The 26,948-nt window shown below is 43.3% G+C and overlaps 1 protein-coding gene across 5 annotated transcripts in view; it reads right to left on the reverse strand.

The window, feature by feature from the left end:
* fmnl3 (formin-like 3) overlaps window positions 1-26,948 on the reverse strand; it is an 80,773-nt gene that overhangs the window by 9,590 nt on the left and 44,235 nt on the right. Inside the window, exons 5-25 of one of the 5 annotated variants that reach the window (XM_061903343.1) lie at window positions 20,972-21,055; window positions 19,825-19,971; window positions 18,657-18,765; window positions 18,412-18,488; window positions 17,939-18,032; window positions 14,075-14,149; window positions 13,861-13,971; window positions 13,602-13,751; window positions 12,926-13,027; window positions 12,405-12,774; window positions 9,801-9,893; window positions 9,599-9,723; window positions 9,325-9,527; window positions 8,953-9,256; window positions 8,806-8,886; window positions 8,593-8,722; window positions 7,258-7,418; window positions 7,028-7,129; window positions 5,377-5,469; window positions 5,153-5,276; window positions 2,175-2,213 (exon numbers count right to left, since the gene is read on the reverse strand). In XM_061903343.1, coding sequence (XP_061759327.1) covers window positions 2,182-2,213; window positions 5,153-5,276; window positions 5,377-5,469; window positions 7,028-7,129; window positions 7,258-7,418; window positions 8,593-8,722; window positions 8,806-8,886; window positions 8,953-9,256; window positions 9,325-9,527; window positions 9,599-9,723; window positions 9,801-9,893; window positions 12,405-12,774; window positions 12,926-13,027; window positions 13,602-13,751; window positions 13,861-13,971; window positions 14,075-14,149; window positions 17,939-18,032; window positions 18,412-18,488; window positions 18,657-18,765; window positions 19,825-19,971; window positions 20,972-21,055 — 2,767 coding nt within the window. In that variant the 3' untranslated portion in view covers window positions 2,175-2,181. Of the gene's footprint in view, window positions 1-2,174; window positions 2,214-2,564; window positions 2,690-5,152; window positions 5,277-5,376; window positions 5,470-7,027; window positions 7,130-7,257; window positions 7,419-8,592; window positions 8,723-8,805; window positions 8,887-8,952; window positions 9,257-9,324; window positions 9,528-9,598; window positions 9,724-9,800; window positions 9,894-12,404; window positions 12,775-12,925; window positions 13,028-13,601; window positions 13,752-13,860; window positions 13,972-14,074; window positions 14,150-17,938; window positions 18,033-18,411; window positions 18,489-18,656; window positions 18,766-19,824; window positions 19,972-20,971; window positions 21,056-26,948 lie in introns of all 5 variants that reach the window. The other 4 variants (XM_061903339.1, XM_061903341.1, XM_061903344.1 and 1 more) reach the window with 4 other exon arrangements.

Here is a 26,948-nt window from a genome sequence, read left to right on the forward strand (position 1 = left end):
GAGCACACTCCAGCACCAGTTCCAAAGCTGGAGCACACTCCAGCACCAGCTACAATGCTGGAATCAACTCCAGCACCAGCTCCAAAGATGGAGTCGGCACCAGCTCCGAGGCAGGAGCCCACACCAGCGCCGACGCCAGGGCTGGAGCCCACACCAGCGCCGACGCCAGGGCTGGAGCCCACACCAGCGCCGCCAACGACTACGCCTGCTCCCACGACGGCGACGACTACGCCTGCTCCCACGACGGCGACGACTACGCCTGCTCCCACGATGGCGACGACCACGCCTGCCTTCACGACGCCGCCTTCTTCGGCTGAAGCGCCCTCTCCTGTTTCCACGGTGACGACGACGCAGTCTTCTTCGGCTGCAGCACCCGCGCCTGGTGCTACGGCAGCAACTACTAACCCTGCATCTTCCACGATGACAACGGCGCTGAAGCTCCCTCCTCCATGTCGGCCACGAATGTGGTTCCTTCGAGGTCGCCTCCCAAAACTCCTTCGGCAGCGGCGTTCCATCCCCCGCCGCCACATGACTTGTCCTCGGTGGATTCGGGGACACGCGACCTGGCGGCCCTCCACCATGGCCTCCCTCTGCCCTCCCTTCGTCTGTGGACTTTTCTTGTTGTGGGGAGGGGGTTCAAGTTTTTTCTTTGCTATTTTTTTGGGGGGGGGGGGGGACATCTGGTATCTGTCTTTTTTTGGGGGGGGATACTGTTGCGATCCGTTACACGGATCTTCACATATTGTTTATTGTTCCATTGTCTCATTCTCCATCTGACCAGCTTACTTCCTGTTTTGTCAGTCACCTTGGTTACAAATTGATTTCACCTGCTCCTCGTTTTCTACACACACCTGGTTCTCCTTGATTACTCCCTATATAAGCCTTCCTCTTTTCTTTGTTCAGTCTGGGTTCATAATTTGTCTTTGAGCAACAGTATCGACTGACTTCACGTATATATAATTTCGCTAGCTTTTCACGCTAAGCCTTTGTTTTATTCCAGCTCTCACGCTGATGAATTGTTTTTCCTTTTCGTGTGCCTTCTTGCCAGTCTTAGTTTTTCTGGTTTCTATTCCTAGCTTTTATGCTAGCGCCCTTGGTTTATTTTGTCTGTTAGCTCCAGTATTTTTGTACGTAGCCTGTTTTTGTTAAGTTTAATAAATCATTTAAACTTAACATTGCTGTGTCCTTGTCGACGCATCCACGGAGGGAGAAACCCGGCATTACTATGCCAATCAGTCTTTACACAAAGACTTTAATACACACTTAAAAATCTAAACAAACACAGGCACACAAATCGCAACACAGACAAACATATTGTTTTATTTATATATATATATATATATATATATATATATATATATATATAATCTAGGTGTGGGAAAAATCACAAGACTACTTCATCTCTACAGAACTGTTTCATGAGGGGTTCCCTCAATCATCAGGAGATGAGAAAATGAGAAAAAAAAATCTCCTGATGATTGAGGGAACCCTTCATGAAACAGTTCTGTAGAGATGAAGTAGTCTTGTGATTTTTCCCACACCTACATATTGCGCTCTACCACGGTATCGAGCACTATTCTCTGGATAATCCAATCAACATATATATATATATATATATATATACACACACACATGTAAACACAGACAACACACAGATACACAGATTTTATTTACACACACGCATACACACACACACAAATCTGAACACACACGCGCAAATTTAAACACAGACACACAGATCATAACACAGACACGCATACATTTTTCACACACACACACACACACAAATCCAAACACAGATACACAGATCACAACACGAACATGTAGATTGTTTTAACACACATAATTAAAAAACGTATATATGCAGGGCTCAGATCACACACACACACACACACACACACACACACACACACACACACACACACACACACACACACACACACACACAGAGATTGAAATAGTTTTGCTACAAAAATACTTGCATCTTCACTGATCTGAAAATGATAGGTGTGGATTTGAGCTTTTGGGGCATGGACTAATGATAATAATAATGATGATAATAACAATAATAATCAGCCTATTTTTGTAGAGTAGAAGCAAAGTTTACACCCAAAGCTGAAGCGGCTGACGCGACTGAGCAGGACAAATTCTTCCAGCCTGGCTACCTTTCTTACCCGCTTTTTAGGAAATACTCTCACAAATCTTCAGTTCAGCTGGCGGTTGAGAAAGAGTCACATATTAGCGGGAAACCAACACCAAACCAGTTAGTGTCACAGAACAAAGCATTGTGGGTAAAAGTAACAACTTTAAAGAATTCTAATAATTCATGCACAGCCAATGATATTGCATGCACCAAACATTTCTCTTCTCTGCGTGTGAACGTGTGAGAAGACGCAACAAAGAGGTTTGTCTGACTCTTATCAGCAGATAGGAGTCCTCTCAAGTCAAACACAAACAAAATGACGGCCTGAGTTAGTGCACACTAGTTGTGGTGATGGAATCATGCTGCATGCAGAGTGGGTGGGGTTCTGGAGGAGGGGATGAGGGGTGCATACAAGAAACACCTGGACAACCTTGGCGTTAAAGAGGGGGAGGGGCTAGCAGCTGGCGTCGTCGCAGAGGTTGGCTTCACAGAAGAACCGTGAGCCGCGTTTAGCCGTGCGGGCTGTGAAGGGCACGCTCTTCAGCACTGGGGAGGGGGGGGGGAGGGCAGAGAAAACATTGTCTTGGTCAGGAGGGGGAAGGGGAGGGGTGGGTAAAACCTGGAGCACATTCACACAGCATTAGGGAGGATGATGAGCTGTGTTCTATAGATTATCAACACATACGTCAACAAAGTGACATTGAATGCGTTATCCCTAGGGCTGCTTTTTGTTGCACTTTAAGAGGACCTATGACACTGGCACTTATTTCCTGTATTATTCTCCACTTTCATTGTTTTGTTTACATTATGAAAGGTAAAAAAATGCACCATTTTACTCAACAATTACATCACAACATTAGACATACAGTATGTGTTGAGAAAAAATAGAACTATTTTGGACACATTTGCTACCATCTCACAATTCAAGAAAGATATATAATTAAAATAAATGGAAAAACATACTTCCATTGAAAATCTGGTCGGTGTATAAATTATCTTGTGCTTAACTTTAGATTGTAGCTGAGATAGGCACCAGCGCCCCCCGCGACCTCAAAGTGAATAAGCGGTAGAAAATGGATGGATGCATTGATTAACTGTATATTTGCAGAATTTTATGATTCCACATAATTCCACGGCAGCAATTTGAGGGGCAATATGGCTCTGTAAACTTTTATGCACATATTCCTTCCCAACACATTGTAGCCCAAAACACAATTTTTGTCATGCATCTTATATGTCTTCAGGACAATTATTAGAGTCGCAGCAGGCCTAATAATGTGATACAAGCATGTATTACATATTACAAACAGTATAACACATATAAGGACATTGACCATAAATATGTTTGAACATTATTTTATGTCGCTAGTTTTTTAAATAAATGTGTACATTAAACCCTTGTTTATCGCTGTTAATTGGTTCCAGGCCAGACAACGGTAAATTAATTTCCATAAAGCGTGAATAAATAAATAAAATTCTAATACTATACCATAAACCGAGCTGTTTACAACCTTTCTAAATTCGGCTTTTAACATTATTATAACCCTTTAGACATGGAATAACATCTACATAGTCACATTTACACTCTTCTCATGCAATATATTAGACATAATAATAGAAAATAAAATATAAATACTGCACTGACATAAGGAGCCATGGTTTCAGTGGCCATTACTATCCATCCATCCATTTTCTACCGCTTATTCCCTTATGGGGTTGCGGGGGGCGCTGGCGCCTATCTCAGCTACAATCGGGCGGAAGGCGGGGTACACCCTGGACAAGTCGCCACCTCATCGCAGGGCCAACACAGATAGACAGACAACATTCACACTCACATTCACACACTAGGGCCAATTTAGTGTTGCCAATCAACCTATCCCCAGGTGCATGTCTTTGGAAGTGGGAGGAAGCCGGAGTACCCGGAGGGAACCCACGCATTCACGGGGAGAACATGCAAACTCCACACAGAAAGATCCCGAGCCTGGATTTGAACCCAGGACTGCAGGACCTTCGTATTGTGAGGCAGACGCACTAACCCCTCTGCCACCGTGAAGCCCTGGCCATTACTATTGTAGAAATAATAATTTTAGTAAATTTATCAATTTTTATGGTTGAAAATGGCCAATTTAGGCCAAAAACACAAAGAATCCACGATACTGTGAAGCCGCAAACTTTGAAGCACGATGTAGCGCGGGGTGACTTTTAATCATTTGAGTTGTACTTACAGAGTGATTGAAAGGTAACACCCTATCTTAAAATACTTAGCATTTATATATGAACTGTTATTTCTTACATAAGACTTATATGAGATAGGGGCGTAAGGTTTTTTGTTAAATTTTTTGCTCCTTATAGGCAACAGAATTTGCTTTAACAGGTTCCTGAGCTTGCAGGAATGGGGTCAGCTGATACTAAATTGAATATTAATTGTAAAACTAATTTATACATCTGAAAAAAAGTGGAAAAGATTACAATAAATATCTTAGATAACTTATTAAAATATGTATATGTTATAAAAATAAAACAATTAATAAAAATGATTATGAAGAATAATTTTAGGAAAAAAATGTAGCAGTCTAACATACCCTCCTTTCTTCATTAATTAAATTCTAACATGTTTACCAAATCACTGCCTTACTTGTTTTATTAGCAGGGAGCACTTTCCTAAATCTATATTTTAAATCGGAAGTCACAAATGAGCATAATAGGTCCTCTTTAGGTGAATACAGTTAGTTGGAGAAGAAGCAATGGCCTCTACCAAGAACATTTGGAATCAAACTTTTGCGGCTCGCCCACATTGGACGCACATTTAAGAACTTATCTAGACAGTACGTCATGGAATAAAGTGATGCTACGTGCAGGATTCCAGATGTGACGGTGTGTGTACCACATAGCACAAGGTGCACTTTAAGGTAGCTGAACAGTGAATGACCACAGTCATCCTGGAACCGTGATGAGCGTGGTGGCCGGCGGGGCCCACACAGGACCTCAGAGAAGTGTTGACTGTCCCACCTGTGATGATGTCCTCTATGGTGCCATCTTTGCCCTCGTACACGGGCCGATGGTCTTTGGCCTGTCGCCTGCGCAGCTCAGCGATCAGTTCCTGCTGTTGGTGCCTCTTTCTCTGGGCCTGAACCTGAAGTAGCAGTGGCAGAATGTTTTTTAGTGAGTGTGCTTTTTGGACCAAGCACAAATCTTCATTGAGCAGCAGCGACTGGCTTGCACTTGGGCGATACCTTGGGGTCATGCTGTTTAGCCTCTTGGGCCAGTAACTTTTCTCTCATTGCTTCTTCCTGCTTTTTTCTTTGTTCGTTTTCTCCCACAGCATCCTGTTGAGATGAGGTATAGGATTTTCAAGTCAGCAACAAGAAAAGTCAAATAAAAGGGGAGAGTGAAGAAAAAATTAAGAATCACATAACTATTAATAGAAATAATGATGTGATTTTTTCATCTAGCATGTTGGTCAGTGTAGGTTTTCGCTCAGTGAATTTCCTTTTCACGAATGGAAAACAAAAAATAATTGGTTGATCTAAATTTCATTTTCAAATAAGAAAAAATACATTGAAAAATAAAGTGTCGAGATTTAATAACAAGATAAAAAAAAAAACATTTTTATTTTCTATTAAAAAAAATAAAAATCAACAGCCAGAAATAGATGTTTCTCTAATATGCTGACAACGGAAGCGGCACTGTTTTTTATACACTGTAAAAAACAATCAATAGATTTTACAGTTAAAAACTGTCAACTCATTTACCAGAATTTCACGGTAAAATTTTACACCGAATTACTGTAAATTCAAAAACTGTACAACTCTTTTTTTTTGCCGACTGAGCTACCAGTTGTTTTTTTTTCTGTAAAATTTACTTTTGTTTCTTCTCATCGATTTTTGTTGTATAAATGTAAAATGAAAATCAAACGATTTTTTTGGATCAAGCTATTATATAGAGTGTCTCATATTTCAATTTAGTTTTTTGTATTTCAAAACAAAATTCCAAATAAACCAATTGTTTTTTGTTTTTCAATAACAGACTAATATAGTTTTAGTATTTGTCAACAACATGACTACCTTTAAGTGGACCCCTCTGTTTTTTTTCTTTGTTTTCACTTGTTCATGATTGAAATTTCCGTGTAGAGGCCAACTAGCTCTTATCTCACATCTAACAGCTGATTGGTCAGCTACTGCATGCTGTCAATCATCGTCGCGTTGGCAAGAAGGCAACCCAAGAAAGCCAACCAATGAGCTTGTGGGTGGTCTATTGGGACAAGCTTCAGCCTAAACAGCTGTTTTCAAACTGGCGCTGGTGTACGACTTGCCTGTATGCAATAGTGAAACATTAATTTTGCCAATTAAAAAAAGTGTAGGGGACATGTCCCACTCCCAAATTACTTGCAATGTATAATGCCTACAACCCTCTAGACAGTAACCTGACCGTTACAGACAACAACTCAAATAAATTTCTGTGTAACAACTCCTTGAGTAAAACCCAAAGTTACAGAGACAAATGCACACAGAAGTTTTTGTGCTGCACATTTCCGTGAACAGATCCCATAAATCAGGAGTGAGAACAATCCCAGGAAGTGTGCTATGTGGTAGGGCAGGGCGAGGCCGTCCACGACTAGAGGGGAGGACAGGACAAGACGGGAAGAAGCCGTCTAAACACCCCAGCTGCAGCTCTACTGTCAGACACAGCTGGCCTTTCCTGTTATTTGGCCTCAGACTGAGCGCCACGTCCTGTGGCACCGGGGCGGACAAAACTATACCCTGCTCTTCTTTTCTCTGCTCCAAGAGACATACGAACAGTATTCAAGTGTATTCAAGACATTTTCTTAACCCTCCAACCTGTGTGAGTGAATGAGTGAGGACTAATCTTCCCTGGTGTGCTCACCTTGTAAGCCTTGATAAAGCGAACAAAAACAGGGAAGAATACAGAGGGTGGAGTTGTCTTGGCACTCTCTCCAAAGTAGTTCACCACATTATTGAAGGCTTCCTAGAGTTGGGAGGAGAGAACCAAACATGAAGCAGTATTGCAAGCATGGCAGAAGTGAGTAAGCAGCATCCAGGACACATGTTTGCTTAATGTCTATTTTCTGTCCCTTGTCGTCAAGCCTCAAATACCTCTGCAGTCTTGGCGTCCCTCTGCAACTTGTCCAGCTGTGAGTCACTGGCCTGGACAAAACCTTTAAGGACCGAGTGGTCATGAAGACTACATTCTCTTCGGATCAGCTCCATGCCCTTCCCAAGCTCTCGCACATCCAACAGAACATTTTCCAGTGAAACTTTGGGCACAATCAAGAAAAGATGTTATTGTTAAAGCATTGCTATATGACCGTTTGCAAAGCAGTTCAATCCTTCAGTTCAATTAAGACAATCACATCTGGTAAGCGTTTTTACACTCAGTGATATTTTCACACATTGATTGCCACACTTTGATTATCTCAACCTGGTCACTGACTAAAAACAATATAAAACCCATAGAAATGTAATTTTAAAAAATCTATAAAAATCCTTAATCAAATGCCTCTGTCGTTCCATCAGTGTAACATTGGTAAAATAAAATGCTTAATTGTGTTAATTAAAAAATTATTTGTTTGTTTACTTAATTTTTTTATTTTTTTTTCATTGTCCTCCTGTGTTCCTATTTTGGGACTACAGGTGTAAAGGACTATCCATCTATCCATCCATTTTCTACCGCTTGTCCCGTTTGGGGTCGAGGGGGGTGCTGGAGCCTATATCAGCTGCATTCTGGCAGAAGGCGGTGTATACCCTGGACAAGTCGCCACCTCATCACGGAGCCAACACAGATAGACAGACAACATTCACACACTAGGACCAATTTAGTGTTGCCAATCAACCTATCCCCAGGTGCATGACTTTGGAGGTGGGAGGAAGCCGGAGTACCCAGAGGGAACCCACGCAGTCACGGGGAGAACATGCAAACTCCTCACAGAAAGGTCCTGAGCCAAAGATTTAACTCAGAACCTTCGTACTGTGAGGCTCATGCACTAACCCTTGTACCCCCGTGCTGCCCTAATTATGCTATAATCTGACTCATTTAGAGTCTGTAAATCAGATTGCTCATTAATTTACACTGAACAAATAAATGACTGTATTTTTATAATTGTTTAAGTCCCTTAAATAAGCTATGCAAAATTCTGAGTCTTAAGTTTTTTCTCAAACAAATGAATGTCCAGGATTATCCGTAACTTGACAAGTAAGATATATAAACACAAATTATATAAATATATAAATAAAATACAATTGTGATTCTATAGAGCAATGTAAATTAATGATGTTTTATTAATAATTCCATTTGGCTTTATTTCATGAGGTGCTTATCCTGTAAATGTCAATGTTGTAAATAATTTAGAGATTTCTGTGCAAAAAGAGACCTGCTATTTCTGTGTGCATCATTACACTGCAACTGTCGTAACCCAGAGAACAAGTACCCACCCGCTGCGGCTTTATCCACAAAGTGCAGTTCATTGTAGAAATTGGCGAGCTCGGAATATTTCTCCTTCACAATGAGAGCTATGTAATGGAGCAGCGTCATTTTCCTGTCCGTAGACTTAGTGTCCAGCAGCTGTGCAGCAAAACAAAGGAATCAAAGCAACATAGCAGCGGTAAACCGTGTACACTCTGAGTAATGTGTGCTGTGTTCCTCACCAGATCAAGACTTTGCAGCTTGAAGCCGTAAACGCAGCCTCGCTTACTGCTGTTCATGTAGTTGCCCAGTGCTAAGATGATCTACAAGGAGAACAGAAGAATCAACATTTGTATACACCGATCGCGAGAAAGAAACATGACACAAACCTCGAGCATTCTTTTTAACTTGGGTGATGATTTCACCGAGCCTGAGGCAGCGATTATAGCGTTGAGCTGAGGCGTGAGCATGTTGACGTTGTCAGCAAAGTTCCCGACAAAGGTGATGATGTTCATCCTCTGTGTGAGCCTCTCAATCTTGCTGAAGAGGAGCATAAAGCGGTCCTCCTCGGCCAGCTGGTCCAGTGGGCGCCGCTCCCGTTCGTACTGTCGCAGCACCTTGACCTCTGCTTCCGTGGGCAGGAAGCGCATCAGACACTCCACAAAGTCGACTGGTAAGGCCTTCAGGTCAAACCTGGGCGGACGTGTATATTAGATGAAGATAGCTCAAGCGTATATGGATGAAAGATGACGCGTGCATACTTCTCTATAGCTTTGCAGATCTCCTCTGCGGTCTTGTTCGCTTTTCTCAGTGTGATTGCTAAGTTCTTGGAGCGATTGGCATCCAGCAAGGTGACTTTGTTTACAGCCTTCTGGGCCACTTTGCTCTTTGTGCATAACAGATCCACAATTGGACCCTGGGCGCGCGTTTTAAAAAGCTCCTCAAACTTCTCCAAATCCAGTACCTGCAGAGAATTGACAGTGGAGAAACTGAAATATCTCTCTTAACCTATAAACGCTCATCTGTTTAATTTACCTCTAGCACCCGTTCATCGTCGATCTCGTTAAAAACGGTGCCGTTGATCTGATTGGGCTTCAAAGCGGTCCAGTTAAACACAGGCAGGCGGAACTTGGTCTTGATTGGCTTCTTGATTCTAATAGCTAGAAGAAAGAATATAATGAGATCTTCTCCTCTAGTTGCAGGTATTCCAATTTATTACTGCAAAAAGTCTTATTACCTGACAGACCCACACTCAGGATGACTGAGGGAGAAGGCAGAGGTGGAGCAAGCGGAGGAAGGGGCGGTGGTGGTGGGACTGGTGCACTTGGGCCTGTATTTAATGATGGAATGTTAAACAAACAAAAAATATTCAAATAAGTAAGTGTGTATGAGATCCAATGCAATAGTTCAATAACTATATTAATAGTATTAGATATATGTATAATATGGTTGTAACTATATTAATTCATGACAATAGGCCCATTATTGTAATTGTTGTTCACATGTGTGTAGAACTACCCTGCATCATACTAAGAGCTTTTTATAATATTTTGCCTTTCACAATTATATAAATTTGGAAGCGCAAAACATTTTATGCAACAAACCGCAAACAACACAGGAAATAACAGTGTATGTTGATAGGGTGAGCTTAATGATTTGATTAGTGCATGATAAAAAAGGTAGAATTACTAAATTATAGGTTAGGAAAACTATTAGAGAATAGATAGAATAGAAAGTACTTTATTGATCCCTGAGGGAAATTCAGCACCACAGTTCGCTCACAATAGACAATAATAATAATAAATAATATATAACATATATTATATATATATATATATAATATATGAATAATATAAATATATTCTACATATATTCTACATTTAAGTGCAGTCAGGAAGGAACATATGCATTATACAGTCTGATGGCTGTCGGTATGAAGGACCTCCTGTGTTGTTCCGTGTTACATTTTGGGAGTCTGAGCCTTCCACTGATTGTGCTCATTCTCTCCGCAAGGTCCGAGTGTAGTGGGTGGCTCGTGTTGTCCATAATGGCTAGGAGTTTTGCTAGACGTCTCCTCTCTGACACCACCGCCAGAGAGTCTAGCTCCGCTCCCACCACGTTACTGGCCTTCTCTACCAGCTTGTTCAGTCTGTTTATGTCCCTCACTCTTAGCCCGCTGCCCCAGCAAGCCACGGCGTACAAGAAGGTGCCCGCCACCACCGATCGTAGAACATCTTCAACATCTTTGTACAGACGTAGAAGGATCCTAGCCTAGAGGCGGCTCAGTCCCTTCTTGTAGAGGGCCTCAGGCATGTTTTGACCCATTCAGCTTGTTGTCGATGTGTACACCGAGGTATTTATAATCCTCAACCATGTCCACATCCATTCCCTTGATGGAAACAGGGGTCGCTGAAGTACTCCTCCTCCTTTCCAGGGCAACAACCAGCTCCTTGGTCTTCGTCACATTGAGCTGGAGGTGGTTCTTTCCACAGCATGTGACAAAGTCCTCCACCAGTGCCCTGTATTCATCATCATCACCATCCTCAATACACCCCACTATCGCAGAGTCATCAGAAAACTTCTGAAGGTGGCAGGACTCTGACTGTTAGTGGAAATCGGTGGTGTAAATGGTGAAGAGGAAGGGGGAGAGGACTGTGCCCTGCGGGGCCCCGGTGTTGCTGACCAGCCTGTCAGACACACAGTCCTGCAGTCGCACATACTGTGGTCTGTCAGTCAGGTAATCTACAACCCAGGACACCAAGGGGGCCTCCACCTGCATCTTCTCCAACTTCACACCCAGTAGCCCAGGCCGTATGGTATCGAAAGCACTGGAGAAGTCAAAAAACATGACCCTCACACTGCTCGCAGGCTTGTCGAGGTGGGCGTGGGCTCGGTTCAGCAGGTAGATGACTGCGTCCTCCACTCCTAGTCGGGGCTGGTAGGCGAATTGGAGTTGTCCAGTCCGTTTTCTACACCACACTTTTGTATGATTTTCTTTTGAATGGAAATGTTCGCCAAGTATAGGCTCCAGCACCCCCCACGACCCCAAAAGGGACAAGCAGTAGAAAATGGATGGATGTATGGATGGATGGATGTATGGATGGATGGATGTATGGATGGAGGGATGTATGGATGTATGGATGGATGGATGGATGTTCGCCAAGTGTTTTCCAAGTTTTCTGTACGGCCAAACATTGCAGGAAACATACTAGTATGTATCATTGCGCGGAATCAATTACTCAAACAATTAGTCTGAGCTATTTTATTGATTAATTGAGTGTAACTGCAAAATAACCCACTATGGGGTTAAGGAACGTTGCAAGTGACAGCCCTTTGTTAAATAAGGTGAGGAAAAACTACTGAGTTGGATCACCATTTTCGTCAACTTGAGTTGTCAATAAATTGGATTTGTGTTAGGTATTGTGTGGCATTTTAGAAGCCTTTACATTATCAGCGTGAACGAAGGCATTTGGTTTTCGTACGATATGGGCTTCATCAAAACGAACAAAAAACCGAGGTACCAATAATTTCAGTAACTAAACGCCTCTAAATATTACTGAAGGTATATAACTAAATAGTAAATGTTTTGTTAGTGAAGCAATGGGTTTGTTGTAAAAAGTGCATGTTATAGTTGTGTGTACTGAAAAAACACCTACAGTACATTGGTCACTTTTACATGGTGTCTATACACAAAGGAAATACGATGTAGCTTTCCTTTTCTGTCTGCAGCAGAATGCTGCTTAAAAACAACTTCTAATTGGTTCAGCATAATAAGTAAGAGAGATGAACTGAAACTAGACCTCTCTGAATTCCACCCCCTTCAAATGTCATGGCTGCTTACCTGCAGCAGATGGGAGAGGAGGAGGAGGCGGTGGCGGTGGAGGTGGAGGTGGAGCTTCACTTGCTGGAGGCAAACTTGGGTCTGGTCCTCCCGGTTCCGTTAAGGATGCCGTAGAACCCAAAGATAGCGGCCCGATGTCAGCCAGGGGGATGCCAAGGCCGCCGCTTCCAACCGCGCCAACCACACCCCCGACTCCAAGCGGCTCGATGGCAATGTCTCCATCGGGTTTTTTGTGCAGACGGATCGTGCCTTGCTGCTCCAGTTCCAGCAGCCGCCGCTCGATGTTGAAATGCCTTTGGAAGGCAGCGTCCTTCTCCTTGATCACTCTCCTCAGGGTGTTGACCTGCGTGTTGGTCGACTCATTCGTCTCCTGGGCGGTCACCAGGGGGCGATAAAAAGCACATGACTTGACAAGCTGAAGAAACATCCTGCTTCCTGCTGACCTCATATGCTATCACAATGATTTAGCTAAATGCTTCTAAGAGGGTAAAGCCTTTCTATCAATATGACCGCTAGCTTACCCGTATTGCTTGAAGATCCTTATCCTTTTGGAGGACAACCTTCTCCAACTCAGCCACCTTCATCATTGTTTCATTTTCAACCTCCAGAAGCTTCTCGGTCACCTGGGAAAGGTGACATTGAGAGCAGCGGGACCAGAAGAGGTTAGTTCAAGATTCAAAACATCAGCTTCTTTCCCAGTCCCCACCCTCCCACGCTCCTATTCACACTGAGCATAATCAATGAGAAATGTGATCTCAGCAGCAGCATGATGCACCGAGCACGTGATGCAGAGTTTATTTTGAAATAGAAAAATGGCACATGTTGCAGTGGAATTCACTCTCATCCTCCCTCATCATTCCTGACCCCTGAGAGCAGAGTTTGTTATGAAATTCCTCAATGATGTCAGGGCTGCCTACAACTTTTTCCATGTGAAGACGCTCTTTTCGTGGCAGCGTGGGATGTAAAGGCAATCGCCTCAGAAAGAAGGAGCCAGCATGAGAACAATATTAGGATTGAAACATGCCTCATGTTTTCCAAAGTTACCCAACCTATGATTATCCCAAACATTGTAAATTGTAATTATGGTGTTGAAACAGCCTAGGTATATTTACATATATATGTAGCGGATGGAACCACAGCATTGTCATAAATGGGCCCTGAGCAGCCTAGGTGGTCTAGGGTGGGTGGTGCACTTACATGAGACAGGTGCTCTTCCAGCTCCTCCACCTTCTCCAGTGCTGCATTCTTAGTCTCAGCGTCTTCCAGAAGACCACCCACATCAAACACGTTGTCCAGGTAGGCCTGGATCTGCACTGACAGCTTGTCACTCTCTGTGTGTTTATATTTCTGACACAAGGGAGGGAGAATCAGGATCAGTGATATGAAATACAACACATTAGAGATTGTTTTATTTTAATTTTTTTTATGTTTGACTGTGTTCTCCTCTGATTGTTACCTCCAAGTAGTCATCCAGTCCCAGCTTGGTAAATTCATACTGCAGGTGGACTCTGAAGTTCATGTCTTCCACCGAGTGGACCACAATGTTGACGAACTGCATGCAAGCAACCTGAACCCCAGACAAGGACAGATTTAGATACAAACCTGCGTTTCATTTTAGGGGTGATGTGTTGACAGGAAAATAAACACCCACAATACAAAGCAGATCATACCATGAAGTCGATGTTTCCTTCTTCACTGCGAAAGTAATCCATCAGTCGTTCAAAACGATGCTTTTCTTTACAGACCTAAAAAAAAAAAAAGAGTAGTTTTTTTGTCACGTCGACATTACATTTTATTTGGATGTGTTGCTTTAATTTGACACTGAACACAATTATTTTGATTAATTCAAGGAAAATAAACACCATATGTCAAAGACTGTTTATCTTGCTTGCGCAACAATTTACTAAACATTTTATTTCTCTTTATCGGCATATTATATTTCTGTGTTTTGAGCGTTATTAGTTATGGGATTAAGGCAATCGAATGTATATTGTTGTGATCCGCTGCCCGGATCATATTGTGGTTTGGATTTTTGGGTCTTTTTGTGTTTTCGTTTGGTTTTGGACTCATTCGGTTCCGGTTTGTGCGCCTCTCAGTTGTTTCCATGGTTGCTCATTGTTTTCACCTGCCGCTTGCCCCTGACGCGCACCTGTGTTGTGATTACTGTCATTATTTAGCCTGCCTTCTCCCGTCAGTTTGCCTTGCTTCCTAATTTGCCTTACGCAACAAGCGACAACGTTTGTTCTCGGTTCTGTTTATCCTAGCTTCAATGCTAAGGCCCTTTAGTGTTTCCTAGCTCCCATGCTTGCTCTTTTGGTTTCGTCTAAGTCTGTTTTATTCTTAAATAAATTATTTCCTACCTGCACGCTGTGTCCAAAGCCCGTCTGCATCCTTGGGAGAACGAAACCCGCATCACCATGTGACCAACGCGTCACAGTATATACCTGTATAAAAAACCTTCAGGGATTTGCTAAATGCAGCTTAATGTCTACTGATTATCCTAACAGCTACACAGTTTGTTTTTAACCTGGCGAGCCAATTGTATATAATAAAATGAGGCAATTATGTAAGACCTAAAATAGTAACAGAAGTGCAAACAAACACTGGCATGTTTCACCAGTAAATTTTATGACTATTTCATTAGTCACAAAAAAAACAAGCATTATTAACTTGTGTGCCACTGAAATTTTTTTGGAAAATATTACTTTAAATATAACATCTGGTTTTGATGAATGTACTCATATGCTCTACGTGCTTTAATTCTTGTTTTGGTATTTACATGTCTGCACAGGAAGAGGTTCAGCGAACATTTGCAGTCATGTGGCTCTCATCAGGGCACTGATCCTTATCATTGTCCAAGGTTGGCTCACACCTGGTGTCCTAATGAGGCTAAAGAGCTCTGACAGGGCCGCCTCAGAGCTTCCCTCACACCCTCTGTGGGAGTGAAAGCTCCCAGAAATCAACTTTCATCTCACCATGATGGCTCTGTAGGCCTCCATGCGTCCCAGTACTTTGGGGTAATTTACTTGATGGATATCATGGGTGTTATTTTTGAAGACTTGAGAATACACAAAGATTTTCTTTGACTTCTTCTATCTCCTACAGAACTATGTTAAATCAACACAAGCTTGCCACTGCTTTGACAGGGACAATAATGTTGTACAAGCATGTTTACTTGCACTGGAAATGTTTAAATGTATGAGATTTGCTTCTTACCAGTTGAGACGACAGTCGTCCCTCGCTACCAGGAAAAAAAATGTTGAGGCGATCGACAAAGCACAACTTCTGTTTCCGGAATAGGGTGAACTCTACTATGTAAACAACACAACGCTAATCCGGGTGCGACTCTATCTTCACCGTGACAATCTCAAATTGACCACATTTTGACAGAACAACTTTTTGATGGACTTCATCCTCAACTCTCGCTTATCAACAACACATATAGACATTGGTGAGCCTTTGACTCGAGCAATTTCAGACAATCCCTGGACGTAGCATCAGACATTTGGAGCGGCACCTCAGGCTAACTGAAACTGCTATCAAATATCAGCAGCTGTCTGGCCAAAGTGGAGATGAACTCTTTTGATGCACTTCATTTTCATCATCGATAACACAGCTTTGGCCTGAGCGATACAGAATAACAATGCAGACATGCAATGCTAATACAGAATGGTAATCACCATGGTTTCATACATGAAAGCCCAGTTCTAACTTAGAGGAATTACTCAGGATGTGACAACGTTTTTATTCGTCGTGGATGTGTTGTAGTGGCTGGGCAACAACTACCATAGCAGTGATGTTTGGAGGATACTTCGGTGAGTACGTAGAGCAGTGGTTCTCAACCTTTTTTCAGTGATGTACCCCCTGTGAACATTTTTTTAATTCAAGTACCCCCTAATCAGAGCAAAGCATTTTTGGTTGAAAAAAAAAGATAACGAAGTAAAATACAGCACTATGTCATCAGTTTCTAATTTATTAAATTGTAAAACAGTGCAAAATATTGCTCATTTGTAGTGGTCTTTTTTGAAATATTTGGAAAAAAAGATATAAAAATAACTAAAAACTTGTTGAAAAATTAACAAGTTCAATTATAAAGAAATATTTCTACACATAGAAGTAATCATCAACTTAAAGTGCCGTCTTTGGGGATTGTAATTGAGATCCATCTGGATTCATGAACCTAATTCTAAACATTTCTTCAAAAAAAATAAATCTTTAACATCAATATTTATGGAACATGTCCACAAAAAAATCTTGCTGTCAAATCTGAATATTGCATTGTTGCATTTCTTTTCACATTTTATGAACTTAAATTCATATTTTGTTGAAGTATTATTCAATAAATATATTTATAAAGGATTTTTTAATTATTGCTATTTTTAGAATATTTAAAAAAAATCTCACATACCCCTTGGCATACCTTTAAGTACCCCCAGGGATACGCGTATCCCCATTTGAGAACCACTGCTGTAGACTACAATAAAACACTCTCAAGGCTACTATATTGGGTGAAACGAGTGTAAAGGTGACTATATGGGAGTTATTTTCTGTTTAACCTGTATGGGTGTTGAACAAGTATGCCTTACAGTCACTTTCGCACGTTAACAGAGGCTGCATATTACATGTGTTAGGCCGGCACGCAGATAGCTTGGTGAAAAAGCAGGCGCAACGTCATGTTTTGGAGAACGATAAAGGCACTGCCGTCACGGTACACCCTCTATATTGTTGTCCGGGTGAAAATCGGAAAATTTCACTGGGAGAGGCACTGAAACCTGGAAACCTTTCGGAAAAATCGAGTGGGTCGGCAAGCATGCAGCTGAGCCACATCAGGGTGATCAAAGTGCCGCATGCGGCTCCGGAGCCGCGGGTTGCCGACCCATGGTTTAGGTGAATGAAATGCACCCAGTGGTTATCTTTTGGCTGGAAGTGGCACAATAAAGAAGCAAAAAAATAAAGACAGAAATTGGGCTAAATATATTGATGAAAACAACTAAATTTTTTTATACTTTTTAACATTTTTAAATATTTTTGTATCCAAGCAGTTTTTATATTTAATTACATGTCATATTTAACGATGCATTTTTGTTTATTCTCATTTCCTGAACATGTCTTAAGAATGCAACTTTACACAAGCAATGGTGAGAACTAATGTTTAAAAGATGACGATAAGCATATATATTAAAAAAATAAAAGTTCTCGTATGACTTGAATAAAAATATGTTTGACGCAATGCTATTGAAATTCTACTGATCGAGAACATTTGAATGAAATATAAAGGTGAACAGGGTAAATATAGGCATTTCAAAACTATATGACATTTTGGACATTACATATTTTTGTCAAAAATATTTTTAAAATGTTTAGAATTATATGTTAAAAATATAAAATTTAGTTTTTTCAAATATACACTGTTATTTCATGACACAATGTCTTACAGTTTCACAGATATGCATTCACCAAATTAAACTCTGAATGAGTTTGGGTTTAAAATAATTAACATCAATAAACAATCTAAAATTGTATGCTTTGGGAACCTCTTTGAAGTTGTCAAATGCTGATAGGATGATCTCGTGACCTCCTCGGACAAGGCAGACGGCAGCCAGCAGTTCAAGGACCAAGGCTTTTGTCCTGAAAGTGTGGGAGGCACTCATTAGCTGCACGGCACAGAATGTTTCAAAAACAAAGAATATAAAATGGATAGATGTAAATCTGAAATGTGGTTCATAGTTATTAATACTAAGGTCTAAGGCAAGGACAGGTCTTTATAGTTTTAAAGTGCCTTTGCCTTCATTATGAAGTGATCAGCCATTGAGTTTTAAGCACTAATCTCCTTTCAGTAAACATTCCTCTAACAGTCTTTATGGAGGCCTCTGATCCCTAACTTCAGAGAGAGAAGGAGTGAGCACCATGGAGAAAGAGAAGCATATCATATGAACAGGCTGCAGGGTGTCCACTATTGTTCAACCCAGCCCTGCATCCATGGTGATGGCGAGGCCTCAGTTCTTACCGTGAGCTCTTATTGTTCAAGCTGAGGGCAATTTCATTGACAGCGTGCGCATGAGACATGACCATATTGAAGCCATACTGCATGAGGAAGAGACACACACATAAGGGGATGTGGTGAGACAAGAAAACATGAATAAATATAGCTATGTAGTACTTCACCATACAGGAAGCATACAAGTGTCCTGACGAATACATTCACTTAAGTGTGTATGAGCTTGCGGTCGCCTTAGCAACACTGTTTGTTACCTGGTAGTTCATAATGGCTCTCAAGCACATGATGCACACATGCACATCATCCTTTTGGCTGACAAGTCGGGAGTTCTTGATGGTTTTGCTGCTGGAGACTGAGCCATAGCTGCAACATATGGTCAAAGTTATGACTTGGTCACATGTCAACACTTTAAATGTGTTGCTTAAATGCGCAGTTTGTTTGATTTATCTATCCGCCATTTACACAACTGTTTTTTTAAAACAGGAGAATGGCCGTCTAAGTAAATATGAGAGGGAATGAGGTCCGTCTCAAAAAAAAAGCTTAGATGGTTTTGAGTTAACAGATGCATAATGGGGGATGTGTGGTTTTCTTCTCGCTGTCAACAAAAAGAAAACAGAAATGACAATTATGTAACTGACGTTTGCTGTTAACACTTTGGTTTCTGTGCAGTATGAACAGTGCAATGCATATATTTAATGAGCAACATAAACTATGAATGTGAGCGTGAATGTTGTCTGTCTATCTGTGTTGGCCCTGCGATGAGGTGGCAACTTGTCCAGGGTGTACCCCGCCTTCCGCCCGATTGTAGCTGAGATAGGCGCCAGCGCCCCCCGCGACTCCAAAAGGGAATAAGCGGTAGAAAATGGATGGATGGATGGATTGTTAATACTCCATGTTGAGTGTCACTGCTGGAGACATGTTGATAAATGCAGTGCATCATATCAAGAGGGATTTCTGATATAAAAAAACAAATAAATAAATAGGAGCATTCAGCATTATTTGTTTTATTTTGTGGGATGTATTTAAAAATGCAATTAAATGAAATTAAAACTTAAAGCTGACCTTTATACATGTTTGTTTGTGATTTTTAAATTCTAAATATAATAATCTATTTATAAAAATCTAGTCAAGCCTTAATCGTGACAAGTATCATACGAGTACTGTATATGCTGCTGAGTGAAATAAGGTGAATAATTAAACAAACGGAGTTGCGGCTATTTCCTGGCTAGGGTGCAAACACAGATGCAAATTATGATCTGAGCAGAGTGTTGAAGTCATATCCTATTGACCATTCGGGCTCAAACAGCACCAGCACGACTAGCTTGCATGCTAATGCATGTTCACAGCTCTCATTGGCTTAGCAGGGCAGGTCAACAACAGGAACAAGCTAACAGCAGACAGAAGCGAGCTAGCGATACATACCGGAGGACAGACTGGCGGGCAGAGCGCACCAGTGTGTTGCAGAAGGGCTGAGTACTCATATGATGCAAATCCTCTATGGACCTGCTCCAAGATTTAGCCTTGTCCAAGAAGCCATCCTCCCCGTTCTCCAGCCCCTCAAAATCCAACCTGGGCCATATATAGACATACGGCAAAAAAAGAGGCGCAGGGGTGGAAGTAGGTGAGATGCAAGAGGGCCGGTTAGGTGAGCGAGGCAGCAAGGGGGTTATCACAAGTACTGTCATCAAGCTCAGCAAAGAAAACTCATATTCAGGCAAAGTGTAAGCATTTCAGTACACAACACTATAAGGACAAAAGCTTTGACACACACCTCTTAAATATTTATTTTAATGAATCAGACATTGGGCTAGATTTTTCATTCCCCCTGAACCTTATTTATTCATCTTACCAAGATATTTTAGACGGGAATCATTTTTGGTGTATTAACCCCCAATTCCAACCCTTGATGCTGAGTGCCAAGCAGGGAGGTAATGGGTCCCATATTTATAGTCTTTGATATGACTAGGCCGGGGTTTGAACTCACAACCTACCGATCTCAGGGCGGACACTCTAACCACTAGGCCACTGAGTAAGTGAAATTCAGACACTTTTGGTGAAGGAAGGACATCTTGAGATGCACTAGAAAAGAGATTTTGAGTGGTCAGTGATCAGTGACCTGACAACACAAATATCCTTTAGATCAATCAATCAAAAAATCAATCGAAATCTATTTATGTAGCCCTTAATCACAAGTGCCTAAAAGGGTAAATGGCCACATACTCCCTAATACCCAAATCTTCAAGAAAGTCTTTCCAATGGGGTGGAAGCTATTGAAGACCAAATCCCTATTTTATTTAGTTTTCCTGTAGGTGTAATGGGCAAGTGTCCCAATACTTGTGTCCACATAATGTACTGCATCGGTCCACATTCAGCTTGGCAAGTATGCAAATAGGTAGACAAACACATCCAAAGGAAGCAATGTTCCCACAGCACGTTTTGATGCAATAGCAGCTCATTAAGCTCTGCAGGACGCGGCGTGCTTAGTCAGCGACTGCTACCCAACCCAGTTCCTTTTAGGAAAAGTTCAGGGCAAAACTCACGAGGTGCGGCTGTGTGTAAAAATACTCACATGACAGCACACTGGGCGAAGGAGAGGTACTCCACCAGGACGTCAAGACCTCTGTTCTCCTCGTTGAGGAACTCCCTGACCCAACTATGACGCAATGGGAAAACAGAGGTTCAGCAGGGCATCAAAATGAAAGCGCACACTCGTATCCTTAAGAGCATTGTTATATAACTGGCGGGGCAGGAGCCAAATTTGGCCCGGGAATAACATCATATTGGACCCCAAGTTCAGTTCAAAGCAGACAAACATTTTTGCAGCAAATAGAGTGCTCCTCTGTATAGAGGAACTCTAACCACTGTAAACACATTGGCAGATTATTGCATTGACATTTTAACTTTGCTATCAAACATAGAACACTGTGGTCCAAACTTGTGATGTACATAACTGAGGAATATACATAACTGAGGTATTCCTCTGTTCTCCTCGTTGAGGAACTCCCTGACCCAACTTTCCTTTTTGGCAGTTACACATGTTTTCATAATGGGATTTGTATAACTAAGATGCAGTCAAAAGTATTTTGTTCAACTTCACTAGTTGTGTTCTTGAAGGTTCTATTTTGTGTCCTCTCTTTTTCATCATTTGGGCTACTCAAGTGGTGGTCTGTGAGTTTAGTTTAAAAAAAAATGGTGAGGCAGTCACATTTTTGCAGAGGATCCTTGAAAACAGCAGAACACTCCTGTACGCTGACAAAATAGACAAAAATCCAATGTCTACAGGGGAGGACTCTGGTTCTCCGGAATATGCAAAATAAAAAATACAGTAAGCGGAGAAGTCGGGCACCATGGTCCTTAGCTTTCTGAAAATGTGGCCCCCAAAACAACTACGTTGAATATCCTAAGTAGCTCAAAGGGGACTCGTAGTTGAATAACTGTACTTTATTTATTTTTTCAATTATGAACTTATTATTGAATGCGGTTGGTGTGTGGCTGATTGTGTTGTGTATCCTCACTTATGGGCTTAACAAAGTAAGCTCCAGTGTTTTTGCTTTGAGTTTGCTCTGAAGGAGGTCTTCCATTCCCTGACAGGAAAAACTTGGCAAAAGAAAGAACGGAATGCAAACTAGGACAGGCCTCAGATTTCCATACAATTGAACACCAGTTTCCTGGTCAGAGACACTAACAACGAATCATTGCTGGAGTGTGAGAGGATCAAGGCTCGGTTTGGAATATCGTTAAACACCTCGACCACCCACACCCCCTTTCCAAAGTATTGGGGTAAAAACGTAAAAGATTCCTAAAACAGATTTAAAATGTTAGTTATTGTACAGATGCTTGAGACAGACAGGAAAGCAAGCAGGAGTGTTGGATGGAAGGAGGGAGGGGGAAAAGGCATGGGAGATGAAGAGAGAAACAGAGGAAGGCGAACAAAGCAGTTTAGGTGAAGGGGCGAAAAAAGGAGGGGGCGAACATCGAGGCGGGCAGCATGATCACTGGTTTCCTGTCTGCAACCTCTCCCCCCCCGTTGCCTCCAAACTTTTCCTCTCTCACCACCTCTCCCTCAACTCAGCTGCAAATAGCGCACATTTTTTTTGGCAAAGTCAGGAATAAGAGTCAGACAGCAATAAAGCACACGACCCCATCCACATTCAAGTCTCTTGAAAATCATCCCGGCTTTTTACCTCTTCTGGGAAATGCATTGAAACGCTTTTTCTTTCTGGACTCAGACAGATTGCTTTGGACATGTTGGAGCCTTCTCTTTGCTCCTGGAATATCAGTGGAACCTTAAAAGGTTAAATGGCACCATTCCCTAATTTGTATTTTATATTTAATACAGCGTCGTATCAAAGGGTGTTTTTGGGAGTATCTTCAGCCATTAATTTACTATTAAATTTTTGATGGTGATGTTCTACTTCCACATTTTATGGCAACAGGTGGCCATACAATAATGAGAGATATTCTGCTAATTGACACTGCTGTGTCAGCTAATTATTTTAGTTGTTTTATATTTCATAAGGAATCATGTTTGTTGTCTGTGTTATTTAGAACAGTGGTCCCCCACCTTTTTGTATCCGCGGACCGGTCAACGCTTAATAATTTGTCCCGCGGCCCGGGGAGAGGGGAGGAAATCCTTTTTTTTTCTTTTTTTTTTTGTCATGAAAAAGGGACGTTTTTGTCATGAAAAAGGGAGGTTTTTGTGGTTGGTGCACTAATTGTAACTGTATATTGTGTTTTTTATGTTGATTTAATAAACATATATATATATATATATGTATTATTATTATTTTTTTTTTTTTAATAAAAATGAATAAAAAAATGTTCTGCGGCCCGGTACAAATCGGGCCCGGTAGTTGGGGACCATTGATTTAGAGCATTCTTGTTGGAACTTGAATGACAGGTACACCTCAGTTTCCGCAGGCCGCGATATTTGTTTTTTAAAGAAAAATCTGTTTAAAATGTTGCCCCAGTTTTGTGTACTGTTTTAGGTACAGTATTGTAGGGCCAACCATTGTATGTTAAAAACTAGTCCGAAGTGCACAAAACGAGAATACCAAACATTGGTGACTTCAGGACCAACACATCCCAATTTAAAAACAGTTTCTTACCGTCTGCTGTCAATGTCCCTGGCCTTACACACACACACATATATATATATATATATATATATATATATATATATATATATATATATATATATATATATATATATATATATATATATATATATATATCTCCTCTCTGAGCTGCCACCTTACCGTGGTAGAGGAGTTTGCGTGTCCCAATGATCCTAGGAGCTATGTTGTCCGGGGGCTTTAAGCCCCCTGGTAGGGTCTCCCAAGGCAAACTGGTCCTAGGTGAGGGACCAGACAAAGAGCAGCTCGAAAACCTCTATGAAAAGTAAAAACAAAGGACCCAGATTTCCCTCGCCCGGACGCGGGTCACCGGGGCCCCCCTCTGGAGCCAGGCCCGGAGGTGGGGCACGATGGCGAGCGCCTGGTGGCCGCGCCTGTACCCATGGGGCCCGGCCGGGCACAGCCAGAAGAGGCAACGTGGGTCCCACCTCCAATGGGCTCACCACCCATAGCAGGGGCCATAGAGGTTGGGTGCAATGTGAGCTGGGCGGCAGCCGAAGGCAGTGCACTTGGCGGTCCGATCCTCGGCTACATAAGCTCGCTCTTGGGACGTGGAACGTCACCTCACTGGGGGGAAAGGAGCCTGAGCTAGTGCGCGAAGTAGAGAAATTCCGGCTGGATGTAGTCGGAATCACTTCGACGCAAAGCAAGGGCTCTGGAACAACTTTTCTTGAAAGGGGCTGGACTCTCTTTCACTCTGGCGTGGCCGGCAGTGAGAGGCGACGGGCTGGGGTGGCAATTCTCGTTGCCCCCCGGCTCAAAGCCTGCACGTTGGAGTTCAACCCAGTGGACGAAAGGGTAGCCTCCCTCCGCCTTCGGGTGGGGGGGGCGGGTCCTGATTGTTGTTTGCGCTTACGCACCAAACAACAGTTCAGAGTACCCACCCTTTTTGGGTACACTCGAAGGAGTACTGGAGAGTGCTCCCTCGGGTGATTCCCTTGTTCTGCTGGGGGACTTTAACGCTCATGTTGGTAACGACAGTGAAACCTGGAGAGGCGTGATTGGGAAAAATGGCCGCCCGGATCTGAACCCGAGTGGTGTTTTGTTATTGGACTTCCGTGCTTGTCACAGTTTGTCCATAACAAACACCATGTTCAAACATAAGGGTGTCCATATGTGCACTTGGCACCAGGACACCCTAGGCCGCAGTTTCATGATCGACTTTGTAGTTGTGTCATCGGATTTGCGGCCTCATGTTTTTGACACTCGGGTGAAGAGAGGGGCGGAGCTTTCTACCGATCACCACCTGGTGGTGAGTTGGCTGCGATGGTGGGGGAGGATGCCGGACCGACCTGGCAGGCCCAAACGCTTTGAGAGGGTCTGCTGGGAACGTCTGGCAGAGTCTCCTGTCAGAGAAAGTTTCAACTCCCACCTCCGGAGGAACTTTGAACATGTCACGAGGGAGGTGCTGGAAATTGAGTCCGAGTGGACCATGTTCCTCACCTCTATTGTCGAGGCGGCTGATCGGAGCTGTGGCCGCAAGGTAGTTGGTGCTTGTCGTGGCGGTAATCCTAGAACCCGCTGGTGGATACCAGCGCTGAGGGATGCCGTCAATCTTAAGAAGGAGTCCTATCGGGTTCTTTTGGCTCATAGGACTCCGGAGGCAGTGGACAGGTACCGACAGGCCAAGCGGTGTGCAGCTTCAGCGGTCGCAGAGGCAAAATCTCGGACATGGGAAGAGTTTGGGGAAGCCATGGAAAATGACTTCCGGATGGCTTCGAAGCGATTCTGGACCACCATCCGCCGCCTCAGGAAGGGGAAGCAGTGCACTGTCAACACCGTGTATGGTGCGGATGGTGTTCTGCTGACTTCAACTGCGGATGTTGTGGATAGGTGGAAGGAATACTTCGAAGACCTCCTCAATCCCACCAACACGTCTTCCTATGAGGAAGCAGTGCCTGGGGAATCTGTGGTGGACTCTCCTATTTCTGGGGTTGAGGTTGCTGAGGTAGTTAAAAAGCTCCTCGGTGGCAAGGCCCCAGGGGTGGATGAGATCCGCCCGGAGTTCCTTAAGGCTCTGGATGCTGTGGGGCTGTCTTGGTTGACAAGACTCTGCAGCATCGCGTGGACATCGGGGGCGGTACCTCTGGATTGGCAGACCGGGGTGGTGGTCCCTCTCTTTAAGAAGGGGGACCGGAGGGTGTGTTCCAACTATCGTGGGATCACACTCCTCAGCCTTCCCGGTAAGGTTTATTCAGGTGTACTGGAGAGGAGGCTATGCCGGATAGTCGAACCTCAGATTCAGGAGGAACAGTGTGGTTTTCGTCCTGGTCGTGGAACTGTGGACCAGCTCTATACTCTCGGCAGGGTTCTTGAGGGTGCATGGGAGTTTGCCCAAACAGTCTACATGTGCTTTGTGGACTTGGAGAAGGCATTTGACCGTGTCCCTCGGGAAGTCCTGTGGGGAGTGCTCAGAGTGTATGGGGTATCGGACTGTCTTATTGTGGCAGTCCGATCCCTGTACGATCAGTGTCAGAGCTTGGTCCGCATTGCTGGCAGTAAGTCGGACACGTTTCCAGTGAGGGTTGGACTCCGCCAAGGCTGCCCTTTGTCACCGATTCTGTTCATAACTTTTATGGACAGAATTTCTAGGCGCAGTCAAGGCATTGAGGGGTTCCGGTTTGGTGGCCGCGGGATTAGGTCTCTGCTTTTTGCAGACGATGTGGTCCTGTTGGCTTCATCTGGCCGGGATCTTCAGCTCTCACTGGATCGGTTCACAGCCGAGTGTGAAGCGGCCGGAATGAGAATCAGCACCTCCAAATCCGAGTCCATGGTTCTCTCCCGGAAAAGGGCGGAGTGCCATCTCCGGGTTGGGGAGGAGACCCTGCCCCGAGTGGAGGAGTTCAAGTACCTAGGAATCTTGTTCACGAGTGGGGGAAGAGTGGATCGTGAGATCGACAGGCGGATCGGTGCGGCGTCTTCAATAATGCGGACGTTGTACCGATCCGTTGTGGTGAAGAAGGAGCTGAGCCGGAAGGCAAAGTTCTCAATTTACCGGTCGATCCATGTTCCCATCCTCACCTATGGTCATGAGCTTTGGGTCATGACCGGAAGGATGAGATCACGGTTACAGGCGGCCGAAATGAGTTTCCTCCGCCGTGTGGCGGGGCTCTCCCTTAGAGATAGGGTGAGAAGCTCTATCATCCGGGAGGAACTCAAAGTAAAGCCGCAGCTCCTCCACATGGAGAGGAGCCAGATGAGGTGGTTCGGGCATCTGGCCAGGATGCCACCCGAACGCCTCCCGAGGGAGGTGTTTAGGGCACGTCCAACCGGTAGGAGGCCACGGGGAAGACCCAGGACACGTTGGGAAGACTATGTCTCCCGGCTGGCCTGGGAACGCCTCGGGATCCCCCGGGAAGAGCTAGACGAAGTGGCTGGGGAGAGGGAAGTCTGGGCTTCCCTGCTTAGGCT

Source organism: Nerophis ophidion, linkage group LG06 (assembly GCF_033978795.1).
Source record: "Nerophis ophidion isolate RoL-2023_Sa linkage group LG06, RoL_Noph_v1.0, whole genome shotgun sequence".
NCBI lineage: Eukaryota > Metazoa > Chordata > Actinopteri > Syngnathiformes > Syngnathidae > Nerophis > Nerophis ophidion.